This window comes from Lolium rigidum, chromosome 2 (genome assembly GCF_022539505.1).
Source record: "Lolium rigidum isolate FL_2022 chromosome 2, APGP_CSIRO_Lrig_0.1, whole genome shotgun sequence".
Lineage (NCBI taxonomy): Eukaryota > Viridiplantae > Streptophyta > Magnoliopsida > Poales > Poaceae > Lolium > Lolium rigidum.
This window is the reverse complement of record NC_061509.1, coordinates 24,799,331-24,812,676: the sequence shown is the minus strand read 5'-3', so window position 1 is coordinate 24,812,676 and position 13,346 is coordinate 24,799,331. Positions and strand designations below refer to the sequence as shown.

The 13,346-nt window shown below is 46.7% G+C and overlaps 1 protein-coding gene across 1 annotated transcript; it reads left to right on the top strand.

The window, feature by feature from the left end:
• The first annotated feature begins 1,069 nt into the window (after positions 1-1,069).
• Positions 1,070-4,460, top strand: LOC124689371. The gene is made up of 3 exons (XM_047222916.1): positions 1,070-2,180; positions 3,028-3,126; positions 4,168-4,460. The coding sequence occupies exons 1-2, from the start codon at positions 1,070-1,072 to the stop codon at positions 3,081-3,083; spliced, it is 1,167 nt and encodes a 388-aa protein (XP_047078872.1). The 3' UTR covers positions 3,084-3,126; positions 4,168-4,460.
• Positions 4,461-13,346: the final 8,886 nt, after the last annotated feature.

Here is a 13,346-nt window from a genome sequence, read left to right as displayed (position 1 = left end):
CACGACCACGGCCGCGAGCTCGGCCTCCGCCTCTACCAGCAATGGCGTCGACTCTTGAGATGGTGGCGGCTAGGGTTGGGGAGAGAGGCGCTAGGGTTTGTGTGTGAGAGGGACGATGAGAGGCGGCCCTTTTTTATAGGCCGAAGGGAGGCGGGGGAGTGGTGGCGCTCATTAACGCCGGCACGCAGAGCTAGGCGGTGACGAGACGCTTCGCTGCGCCTCTGCGGGAACTGCACCGTCGCTGCACGCCAATAACTTCCGTCGCGAGGTAGGCGACGGTTAGGTTAAAATTCAATTGTACCGCTGACGGGTCGGCCCCGACATTCCCCGCCTCGCTTTTCGGTGCGTCCGACGTCCCCGGTGCGTCCCCTGTGGGGCGGGAACGGGCTCGGGCGCCGGACACCGTATCGGGGCGCGCCGGACAAAAAGCAGCTTTGGGGGACGCGGTTTTTTTGGTCCGGCGCGCCCCAAATCTCTTTGGGGAACGTTTTGAGGGACGCGACTGGAGATGCTCTAAGGCGGATGACAGTTGACAAGGAGGTGGAGTGTGTGGCAAACGAACGTGATGGATGGCAGGAGGTGATGCTGCTGTGTGTGCCGCACAGTCCGGTGGCTCTGCTAGCCTCACCAGCTGCTTACCGCCATGTTTTTGCTTGGCTCAAAGAAAGATGTTGCAGGTGCCTAGCTTCTAGTCACCGCGTTGTTGTTTACAGTGATCTCTTCAGGTGCTTTTGATGCTTTGAGAATGGTCATCGGGCGCATAACTACCGTAACCCTTGGCGTCCTCAGTACCACTGAATTCGGCTGAAGCATTGTATTGTACTGTACAACAATACGTTGAGTCAAGAACTGTCAATCCGTGGGATGGATACACCGAAATTCTCCGTTTTGAAGGCTACTAGAACATTATGAGAACAAGAATTTGATTCTTTCTTTAGCAGAAGAATTTGCTTCAACATCGTTAGGCCCAAAAACATCCTGGGCTCGGAACCTCAACGTGATTTCCCCTACTATATTCTCAATAATATTGGGCCTCCACCTCATTTCACTCCACCAACCCACTGCAGGCATGAGCAGCGACGAGGCCGAGACAACGAGCTCGCCGGCGGCGCCGCCGCTGGAGGACGACGACCTGCTCTCCGAGATCCTCCTCCGCCTCCCGCCGCAGCCCTCGTCCCTCCCCCGCGCCTCCGCCGTCTCCAAGCGCTGGCGTAGCCTCGCCTCCGACCCCCGCTTCTGCAGCCGCTTCCGCTCACACCACCGCCGCAACCCTCCCCTCCTCGGCTGCTTCGTCAAATTCTTTGACGACATCCACTTCGCTTCTACCCTGGACGCGCCCAATCGCATCCCGCCATCCCGCTTCTCCGTCCCCATCCACGCCGGTGACAGCTTCCGGCCCCTCGGGTGCCGCCATGGCCTCGCGCTCATCCTCTCGCCCAAGAACCAGCTCCTGGTGTGGGACCCCATCACCGGCGGCCAGCACCGCCTGGGCATTCCTCCAGCGTTCGACGCGGATGACAGCTGGATCAGCGCCGCGGTGCTTCGCCCTGCCGCTGCCGGAGACATCCAGCACTTCCAGGTGGTCTTGGTAGGAAACAGCGACTTGCACCGCCGAAAGGCCGTCGCCTCCGTTTACTCGTCCGAGACCGGCGTATGGGGTAATCTCATCACAGTACAGCTTCCGCCTGATGATCCTAGTGTTAATCAATACAACCCCGCTGTGATGGCTGGGGATTCCCTTTACTGGTTGATTAGTGGGGAAATCTACGGAATTCTTGAATTCGATTTGGATAGGCAGAGCCTATCTTTGATACCTGTGCCAGGGGAAGAGATTCACTGGTGGGAAGGTGTTGGCAATATTTCGGTTATCTTGTTAGAAGATGGTGGCCTTGGTTTCCTCATCCTGTCAAAATTCAGCGCCCAGTTATGGAAGAGGGAGATGGATTGTGATGGTGTTAGTTCGTGGCTGCTGGAAAGGACTATTGCGCTGGACAAGCTACTTTTAGAATGGGCGACAGAGCACCCATTCATCCTCGGGTTTGCTGAGAACAATAATGTGGTGTTATTACGGACATCGACTGGCGTATTCGCGGTCCAGCTGGAATCATTGCAGTTCAAGAAAGTTTTCGACTACAACAATTGGCATGGCTTTTATCCATTTGAAGTTGTCTATACTGCAGGTATAACTAGACCAAGTTATCTGATACTCTCTTATTACTAGTTTCGAATTATATAGTTCAAGTCTAAGGTAACCAACACTTTGGCTGTTTAATCTATGGGTGTGCCTAGTATAAAACAGAATACAATGATTGATAGAAAAAATATTTTTTGAGGTATACATGCAAATTATTTGTACATTATTGGAACTAAATTTGATTGTTGCCTGTCTGTTGACTTATTCAAGAGCTGTATAATATAGCTAGTGTTAGTGCATAACTTGCTGCTTAGGTATTTCTAACGATGAGATACTCGATGGTCGGAAACTGAGGACAGCTATATTAAAAAACTTGGTTGAATCAATTCACATGTCGAACACATGGTGTGATATTTACACTGTAACTTTTGACCTTTAGAAGAGTCCTGTTGTATGTGGCATTTCCATTTTGCAGTATCCAGGCTACATTTATCTAAATATAAATAGTCATGATCACTTTTATTTGTAGAATTTATTATTACAAGAATATTTTGTTTTATCCAAGATGGCATGGACATACTTAAGATTAATTTAAGGTGACTTCTCCCTTCAGATCTGCTAATTGTTGTGCATCATTGTTCATTTTATGAGATAAGCGAGTATATTCATATACTATATAATTCAACAGAAGAGAGTATACACTGTAATATTATTTGTATTAAATAGTAGTAGATATGGTTTTGTTATCTGTTCTTATTGTCCCACCAAGATTCAATTGGTTTTATATGAAATTACAGCTATGTGTTTATTTTGATATCTCATTTATGCCCCCCTCGTATCTATTTGGCTTTTCGTTGGAATCTTATTGGTTCCTTGAATTCTTATGTTTGTAGACAACAGCATTGGTGGTGCGCATGATGGAGCTGAACTTCCAAAAAACATAAAATGATTTGTCAAGATGGACACGCTATTGTGATGTCTTGATCAAGCAGGTAACTATCTATCGGTGGTAGCAGAATGAAATGTGTTCCTTTCCTCTTATGCTATTTTTCTTTTACCTTTTCTGGATGCTTCAATACATCTGGGTTTTTTTTCTGTGCTTATGAGTTCAAGTTTGAGGATCATGTGTTTGATGTTCCCTCAATGCAAAATAATTGATAACTTAAAACTTGTGCGCATTTGGCTTCGAACTTCCATTATTAATATCGACTTGCCACTTTATTTTATTGCTTATTTAGGGAAACACATTTCATATTGTTGCTCATTCAGGATCTTTGTAATACCTAGTTCTCGCTTATTGTTGTACAATTATGTTAAGCTAGGAGGATAGGTTACATATCTCTATTTATGATTAAGTCAGATAACCTCCAGTATAGTTTGTATGATTCAAACTACATGTTGGATGTTTTTATGGTTTATGTGCAGTCTGATTTTCTTCCATTTCGGTCATTATGAATATTTAATAGTTTATACAGAACACATGATAAGGTTGGTATGACTGAAACATCGCTTTCTTCATAAGTATGTGCTAGTGTTTTGTTTTTACAGTGGAGAGTAAAAAACAATGATGGCGACCTTTACTTCAGGCTTGACAACATGAATTTGATTTGCTAGTGACTATATATCTCGTACATTTCTGCTCTGTTACTCCATGAGCCCCTTATACTTCCATAATAATAAAGAAAAATTCAACATATTTGATAAACTAGGTTGTTCCAGTGAGTTATTTGAACCACTTTTAACCTCTACTGAAACTAGAGTTAGCCAAAAACTTGAGAATGTGCTACCATTTGGAGTTGGAAGGTTTGCCACTACAGATTTACTGTCTTCATGTTGCCTTTCCCTGTTTCTAATGCTAGTTTTTTTTTCCATTAATGCTTAGATGACGAAGCTTTTGACCTTTCGGCACAATCTTGATAATTTGAAGCTAATATTTATCGGTTGAATCATACAAAAATTGTGAGGTGTTTAACATACTTTCCATGAATGAATATTAGGAATCGGTTTGACTGATGGCATCTTTTGCTCCGCAGGTATATAGTTAACTTCCGGTGGCTGAGATGCAGAAATGGATTATTTTCTGTATGTTCTTCCATTTCATTCTGTATGCTGCATGGAACCTGTGAAATTGACCCTTTCTATATCATCCCCTGGTCAAAGATGAAGTGATCTCGTAGGAATTAGCATGCCCTGGTGGACCTTGAAGTGTGAACTCATCTGAAGTAGCTATTTTGTGTATGTTATCTGGTTTCAGTAGACATTATTCCAACTGGCATGAAGAGAGACTAAACTTGCTTCTATTAATTCCATATTGTTGGCCCTCTCAGTTAACCACGTGGTTCATTTCCTATTATGCCTTCCAAGCAAGCATTTTTTTTTTTGTGAAAATGGAACCGATTGGTGCATATAGATAGACTCGAATGCAATCACTAGGGAGAAACTACCCAGCGTCGATCATGGTAGTGGTGGATTATTTTTTTCGATAAAGGGAATATATTAATATCAAGAAGATACCAATTACACCCACCTCTGCAACAACGCACCACCCTAATGGCGCTACAGATGCACACAAATGGCGCTACGGATGCACATAGCCAAAAAAAGAAAAAGAAAAGTAAGAAACAAAAGTCCCGCTACAGTATCTCGGGTCTAACAACAACAATACATCTATCGCCAAGACAACACCAAAAAACGATGCCTCCAACAAGGGAATAGTGCTCAAATACCATCGTCGCCCGATCAAAGATCTTAGGTTTTCACCCTGAAGATAGTCTCCGCTCTCAAAACAATGCCTCCACCAAAGCTATTGCCATGCACAACCAGTTAAGGCCAGACCTTGAGTTTTCACCCTGAAAGGTAGGACTCTGCACTTCACCTGTGTTGTCGCCCCCACTTTCATACCGCTGCTGTGAAATCGGAACACCAAGCAAGCCTCCCAACAACGCGGAGACTTGAACCTCCCTTAGCTAGTCCTCCCCTCCGGCCTTCATGAAATTCTCTTCTTCCGACTTTCATCATGGATTCATCGTCACTTGATGTCAACACAGAAAAAGAGATTCACGCCGCTCCCTCCAGAACCAATCAGTTGGAATAAAAGCATGGGTGTGCACGACCAAATACCTCCGATCCAGCAAAGCACTGTTACATTCACCGGCGGAGCCTTCCGGAACTCAACCCACCGGCCAGATCACGAGTCCAGGCCTCCGGTAGGTCCTCCTCTTCACATAAGAGAGGCCCTAGGACCGCCGCCTTTATACAGGTCGGACCCCACGCCGGCGACCATCCCGGGCTGGCCAATCCAACCCTCCACCGGCGACACCATCACCGGCTTCCATGCCCCTCCATCCCGCCGCTGGATCGCGGTGATAGGTCAAAAGATCCACCACCACCAACCGCAAGACGACCCTCTCCGGCGTAGAAGAGAGCCACCTCCTCCGTCGAACCCAAGGTTGCTGCCCCGGGCGCCCTCGTGACGCAGAAGAAGCCCGACATCGCCTCCACGCACCGATGAGAGGCGGGGGGGGGGAGGGCATGGCGCAGACCGAGGGCCTGGCCGCCGCCCACCACCAGCCCCTGCCGGTGTGCTGCGGGTGGAAGCCTACGGGAGGGGGGGACCGCAGCACAAGAGCCGCCGCCGCGTGCGTCGAGGAGGGGAGAGCCCGTCTGCCGTCCCCCACGTCGGCGAGGAAAGGCCCCGCCGCCGCCAAGCCCCGAGGGTCTTTGCCCCGGCGGCGGCGGCGGCGGCGGTTAGTGGTGGATTCTTAACTCTCTAGGAATGTTTTCTTTGTAAAAGTGTATCATTCATAAGTTAGTGTTAGTCACTGTCTTGCAAACTTCGCAAGAGCAGGAGCTCAATCTGATATGTGGTTAGGTTCTAGACCGGAGTGTGTAACACATGCCCTTGAGCTTGACCTCCATGTAACCCAAGCTGCTTAATATATCCTCTTTTCTATATCTATATCTATACCTACTAATAAAGGAAGTAAGGTTTCTCCCCCAAAATTTTCGTCCGTTATAGATATGCCCCTGTTTTTCGAATGTAATTACAAGCAATGCCACCCCTAAAGTAACATAACGGTTCGTTCAGGAGAAAAATCGCTTGTGTCAATCATGGGAAGAATACGTGCAGTTCAGCTTTCCTCTTGGGCCTAGCAGAAATTGTGCACTTCGATTTTCCTCTTGGGCCTAACAGAAATACGAAAACACGGAAGCCACCGGTCGAATCAATCCAAAACGAGGCACAACTTCAATATTCTGGGCTGAATAGTCCCACACCGTTCCCTTACAATGAGTTCCACCAGTTTATATACCTTGGATTTGCCTGGAATATCAGCAACATGAATCAACAAGAATGCCACCATTGATTGGTCTGAAATCTGATGCCTGCATGAATTAAAGGAGGGGTTGCCTGCTGGATCCAAACTAAATCGACTGTGTGAGACAGATAGGAGGGTTGCCTGCTGAATCTAAACTAAGAGACGGAGAATAGAAGTATATGTCGGTCACTCGGGCCGGCAAGGACAAGAAATAGGCCACGTCAGGAAGAGGAGATAGACGAGGGAGCGGCGGCGCTAATATATGTATTTTAGCATGGGGGAGGCTCGGGTGTGCTGGTCTGGAGACGAGATGTCGTATGGAGCGGATTGCTTTCAGAAAAAAGGAGGCGGGGGCAGAATACAAAGCCGACCAATGCGCGTGTTTTGTTTGGGTTGGTGGCCGGCTACTCAAGGCTTCTTTGCGCTAGCGAGTTGTTGGTCTGCTCTCTCTCTCTCACACTGAAAAATCTATTTGTTTTATTTTTATTTCTTCAAAACTTTTTAATAAATAAGTTTAGAAAAGAAATTTGCACATACTGGTGTGACCTGGCAGGAGGTGTCCGTAGCGAAGCACGGGCGTTGTCCTATCTATACCTATACCTAATAATAAAGGAGCTAATGTTTCCGCGGTTTGGTCCGTCTATGTGCGCTTTCGTCCATCACTTAATACACTTTCGTACGTCTCCGTGCCGCCTAGCTGATCGTGGTAGAAATAAAAAACGAAACCGATCGGGAGGGGAGTCCCAGAGCACCACGGCCGTGGTAGACTCTCTAAAGCACGCGGCCATGGAGCTCCACATGGACTCTGTTGTCCGTTCATCAAGCCAAAGGCACCCATAAAAAAGAGTCGAGGCCCGCCACCGATCTCTCTAGACAATGGACGTCATCTGGTACAACGGGTTCGGCCGGCGCGCGTTTGGCATCGATGATCCAATCGAAGGCTGTGCGTTTCCCCGTCGCCTTTGCTTTGGGGAGGAAGGGATGGCCATGTCTGGGGCTGAGACCTCCTCTTCGCGCTTGGCATGGACGTGGGTGATGCAGACTTGGACCTATTAGCCGAAGCCGTGTTCACCGCCCGATGTTACGGGTTTTCGCCCCGCGGGTCAAGAGATCCCTAGCAGAGCTGCTGCAGCAGCCATCAATTGATCCCTGGCAGAGATACTGGCATACTTCTACAATGGTCGATCGGAATAGGCTCCGTTTCCTCCATACGTAGTCCGCTGTCAGCGAAGCCCACATTGACACGCACGAGCAGAGTCCAATGGAGACATGGAGACATGGAGTCAAAACAGCAAGCAGGTGCAGGGCTCCCTTGTACGCACGGCCAGTCCGATCAAAATAAAACATCCTAGCTAGCCAGGGCTCCTTGGTGCATATACGTCAGAGGGTGCGGCCACACGATTATAGGTCGGTGCTGGAAGACATGAGTGATCTGATCCTCCCAAACCAGTGCTGTCTACTACTCTCTGCCCGTACCTGACTTGATTTTGACCTGATCAATTTTCGTGAATCGTGAGCGGTATCTTTCATCGAGGATCAGAATATCAGATAGAGCTGAAGCAGCAAGCTGGCCAGGAACCCAAGCCCAACCAAGATCGCCGCCCAGAAGTCGGCGACCACCAAGACCTCTGCGTTGTGTCATACTCTCAGCCTGCCCCGCGCCCTCCAGCCTCTCTCCGAGGAGGAGCGATGCAGACGTCGACATCCACGAAGACCTTTGCGTTGTGCCCTACATGCTAACGGGGAGGACACTGTTCATGGCGCGACACGCCGCAGTGCTGGAGCTGGATCACTCCCACAAAGTCTAGGGAGAGGCTCGCTTGGATGCAGTGATTTGATCTGGGGTGGACATCTACCTATGCTTTTGTAACCAACCTCGCTAAGGTGCTCTTTGTAGCATCGCCCCGACTCAAGATGAAGATCGTCCGGTCAATCCCGGAGATTGTGGGCGACCTGGAGTATTATACAAAATTGTTCAGTTTGTGCATACCTTCAGTCTTTGGCTCTTTGCTGGTATAACCGTCTTTAGAGTGCGACGGTTCATTTTTTTTCCCATTTCAATCTGTTCTCAGTAATAATAAGAATTGTTTCGAGACCTGCAAATTTGGATCGGAGTGTATTCAGTAATATTTTTTGTCATGGATTTGGATTTTTTTTACATGGATTATTGATCGAGAGCCAACACTGGGTCTTTCTATATTCTTTTGATAGTTTCTTTTTTAATTCAACATATCATGTATCTGAATAACTGAGGTTCAAAATTCTACATAAAATAGCGAAAATTATCGTACTTGTGTTCTGGTATAATGCCACATCACAATAATATGTTCTAAAATATTCCTAGCAACTTTTAGTATAAGTTTTCTTCTCCAAAACTAACATCAAATGGGCGCCATGCATCTGTACCTTGACTCCAACCCTAATGATATCTTTGTCTTCCTTTATGTGCGGAGGAGGTGTTCGCGGCTTTTCTAACCAGGTTGCAGATTTTTTTTCCATCATAAAATATTTAATAAAAAAACATCCCATTGTAGAAAAGAAGATTGTTTCTTTTAACAATTTTTTTGTTTTCGAACATCATAAATTCTTGATGAGTGGTGCAATGGGGACAATAAAAGAGGGACGGAAGAAATATGTATGCGTGTACGACATAGCTATGTAACATTGCCCATGGACGGTGGTGCTAGCAAAAGGACGATGCTTGTGTCCTGGATGACACCAACCGGAATAGACTTACAATTTGCTCCGTAGCGAAGCATGGGCTTTGTCCTAGTACCTAATAAAAACAGAGAACCATTTAAAACCATATCGTTCAACTCTACGGAGCACACTCCAAACAAGGTACGACACAAAGTTAAACTGAGTATAACTAGATTCCATTTCATGGTTCGTTCAGGTCCACTTGGGCTCATCGAGTGGCCCTCCCGATCTAGTACAACAACGCATGCCTAGACAGACCGAGCCCATGTACAACCGGCTCAATATTTGATCCGGTGCGATCAATCCATCTTTCCACCCCATCGATCGATTACGGCGCCGCCGCCGTGAGTCCACCCATGGCCATGTTGACGAGAGCCGCCCGCCGCTTAGTGCCTGCGTCGAGCCTCCTCGGCGCGGCGCGGCGCGGCCGTGCCGGAGAACGTACAGCAGCAAGGTGCACGGCATCTTCATCAACTACGTCGATCACGGCCGGCCGCACCTCTTCGCCCGCCCCACCTCCTCCCGGACCGTGGACGCCATGCTTGACTTCCTGCCCGACGACGACCGCCTGCGCTTCTGGTGGTCGGTCCTGGACCACAGCGGCGGCCTCCTCCTCTGCGACATGACCATCGAGCTCTGCGTCTGCAACCCGGCGACGCGGCGGTGGACGCTCATCCCTCGCCTACAGCGGCAGCGGGAGGGCTACATCAGTGTGTACCTCGCGTTCGATCCGGCGGTGTCGCCGCACTACGAGTTGATAGTGGTCCCCGCCGCGCCGCCGGGGATGGAGAAGCCACCGTTCGTAGATGACGACACGAGCCGACGGTTGCTGGAATCGGAATGGCCACCGAATTTGTGGAGGCTGGACGTCTTCTCATCGAGGACTGGTCAGTGGGAGGAGAGGGCTTTCTTCCGGCAAGGCGAGCCGGCGGGAACCGTTCGGAGCTTGCTCCTGCATCAAGCCGACCCGACCTGTTGGGGTTGCCAGCGCTACGGGGTCTTTTTCCAAGGAGCACTCTACGTGCACTGCCGAGGTTCTTTTGTTTTGAGGTACCTTACATGCACCGATCGATCCTCTCACACCACTTCCTTATTTTTCTTATTCATAATTTCATATACATGAAAGTAGACCTATATTGATTTAGTATAATATTCGTATTATACTTTCCTGCCTCCTTCGATTTAAATTAATTGATTCAACTTTATATGTATCTAGATGCGTTTATTGACTAGATACATATGCATCTAGATAAAATTGGGTCAATTAATATAAATCGGATGAAGTATTTTCTTTTTGTTACTATAATTAATTGTAAGTGAAAAATGATTAGTTTAAGCAAATACCATATGACTCGTAAGATATGATTAAAAAATTTCAGGCTTTCATTATCCAACGGTACATACCAAGTGGTTAGTGTGCCAACATACAATGAGAGCAAGAGATACATAAAGCCATATCTAGGGAGATCACAAGATATGGTGTACTTTGGAATAGTCGAAGTGCCCGAGCGACTACGGATTTGGATCCTCGATGAGTCAAGTGGACGAATGGAGTGGATACTGAAGTATCAAGATGACCTTGTACCCTTAGCCCAACACCTAATGAAATATGATCGATATGATCGCCCGATGGATGCACATTGGATGGTACACGATGTGTCTGATGCTGAGGAAGATGCTTCGGCGGAAACTCTGACAAAAAAGAGATTTGAGTGGGATTCTGATGATGATGGATTTTTTACAATTAAACGTGGTCCTAAGATCTACCACAAGCACTTTCATATTCTTGGATTCCACCCTTACAAGGAAGTTGTTTATTTGACTGATGTCTTCGGTGTGGTGGCTTATCATTTGAATAACTCAAAGGTTCAATACCTGGGGAATTCACGTCCCAGAAGTTACTACCAGGCCCACACAAATAACATAGATGAGTCATTTGTGTATACTCCGTGTTTGCTAGGTGAGCTTAACGAGGAAAATACTGATGAAAGCTCATCTTAAAGATTAGCATTGATGAAGCACAACGTATGATTTTTTTGTTTTGTTTTCTGAACTATTTGAATTGTTCTTTGATATATGTATATCGATTTTTTTCTTTACTTTTCACATTCTACAAACTATATTGGATTAGTGGCATGATGAGTGTTCAGTTTGAGGATGTGGAGATAGTTCTACTAACAAGGTAACACATGAACTATGAGATGTGCTATAAGTAGTATGGCTCTATTGCCCGAAAGCAAAGTGTTCGTTTACCTATTTGGAGCGGCGAGTAGGCCTGCTGGGCATCTTGTCATGGGTTCTTAGATATTGTCAAGAAATCATGGAGCAAGCCGGTATCGTCCAATGATGTTGTCCGCAAGTTACACACTAAGCTGTCCAGAACTGCCGCCGGCCTAAAGAAGTGGTATAAGAATCTCCAAAAGGAAACTAGATTGCAGGAAGATATTGCCAATGAGGTTATCTTTCAGCTTGACCTTGCTCAAGAAGAAAGGGAACTCTCAACGGATGGAAGATTGCTAAGACGGTTCCTCAAAGCCAGATTACTTGGTATTGCTGCTGTTGAAAGATCCAGATGGAAGCAAAGGGCTAGACTATCCTGGATCAAAGCTGGAGACGCTAACACAAGGTTTTTTCACCTTAAAGCAAATGGAAGGAAAAGAAAAAACCACATTCCTGCTCTGAAGTCTGATATTGGCATTGAGGTCACGGATCATGAGGTCAAAGCAAACATTCTACATCAGCATTTTGCTAAACTGCTTGGCACTACTGGACATAGACATGTGGGTTTAAATTGGGCTGCTTTGAATATTATTCCAGCATATCTTGCGCACCTGGAGGTTCCTTTCACTATTGAGGAGCTAAAGTCAGCTATTTTTGGACTATATTAGGAGAAAGCTCCAGGGCCAGATGGCTTCACTGGACTTTTCTATAAAAAATGTTGGGAGATTATACATCTGGATCTGCTTAAGGCGGTGAATCAAGCCTTCTCTTTTCATGGAAGAAATTGGAACCTGTTGAACTCAGCCAATATCACTCTCATTCCAAAAACCCAAAATGCTGACAATGCTTTGGATTTTCGCCAATTAGCCTTATGCACAGCTTTTCAAAGATCTTTGGGAAGCTTATGGCCACCAGATTAGCGCCTGAACTTCGCAAGACGATAAGCTCCAATCAAAGTGCTTTTATTAAAAGGAGATCCATCCATGATAATTTTGTCTTTGTGAGAGGAGTCATCAAAGAAGCTCATAAGAAGAAAAATCCTTTGCTTTTCATGAAGCTTGATTTTGCCAAAGCGTTTGATTCTATCCATTGGAACTACTTGCTTGAGGCTCTGCAGGCTTTCGGTTTTGGGGAGAAATGGAGAAGAATTATTTTCTTATTGCTCTCATCTGCTTCTTCAAGAGTGCTTCTGAACGGCACTCCTGGACGGCCTTTCACCCATCGCCGTGGATTAAGGCAAGGCGATCCCTTAGCTCCCATGCTCTTCATATTGGCTTTGGAGCCTTTGCACAGAATCCTCAAGAATGCTGCAGCCGTTGGAATCCTCTCCAATATCTCCGAGCAAACCGACAAAATGTGCACGAGCTTCTACACCGATGATGCAGCCTTATTTTTTAACCCTGTTAAAGAGGAAGTTAAAAGTGTTTTTGACATCCTGACCTTCTTTGGAAAAACCTCGGGGCTGCATATAAATATCAACAAATGCACCATCTTCCCCATTCGTTGTGAGATGCTGGACCAGGCTGACTTGATCGCTGATTCTGGCTGCAGTATTGGCTCCCTCCCCTGCACTTACCTGGGCCTCCCTCTCAGCTGCAGAAAGCCAAGGAAGATAGACTGTCAGATATACATTGACAAGATTGCAAGCAAGCTTAAGGCATGGAAAGGGAAATTAATGTCCAGGAAAGGAAGGCTGAACCTTGTAAACTCCGTCCTCACCTCCTCCATGACCTATTTCCTCACAATCTTTGACCCTCCAAAATGGATGACTAAGAAGATTGATAGAATAAGGAGGAATTTTCTCTGGTGCGGAGAAGAAAATGCTTCTGGGCAAAATGTATGGTTAACTGGCGGCAAGTGTGCTCTCCCAAACACCTTGGAGGAGTGGGAATCAAAGATCTAAGTTCCTTCAGCAGAGCCCTTCGTTTGCGCTGGCTCTGGTTTGACTGGCACAATGATGACCGGCCATGGCATGG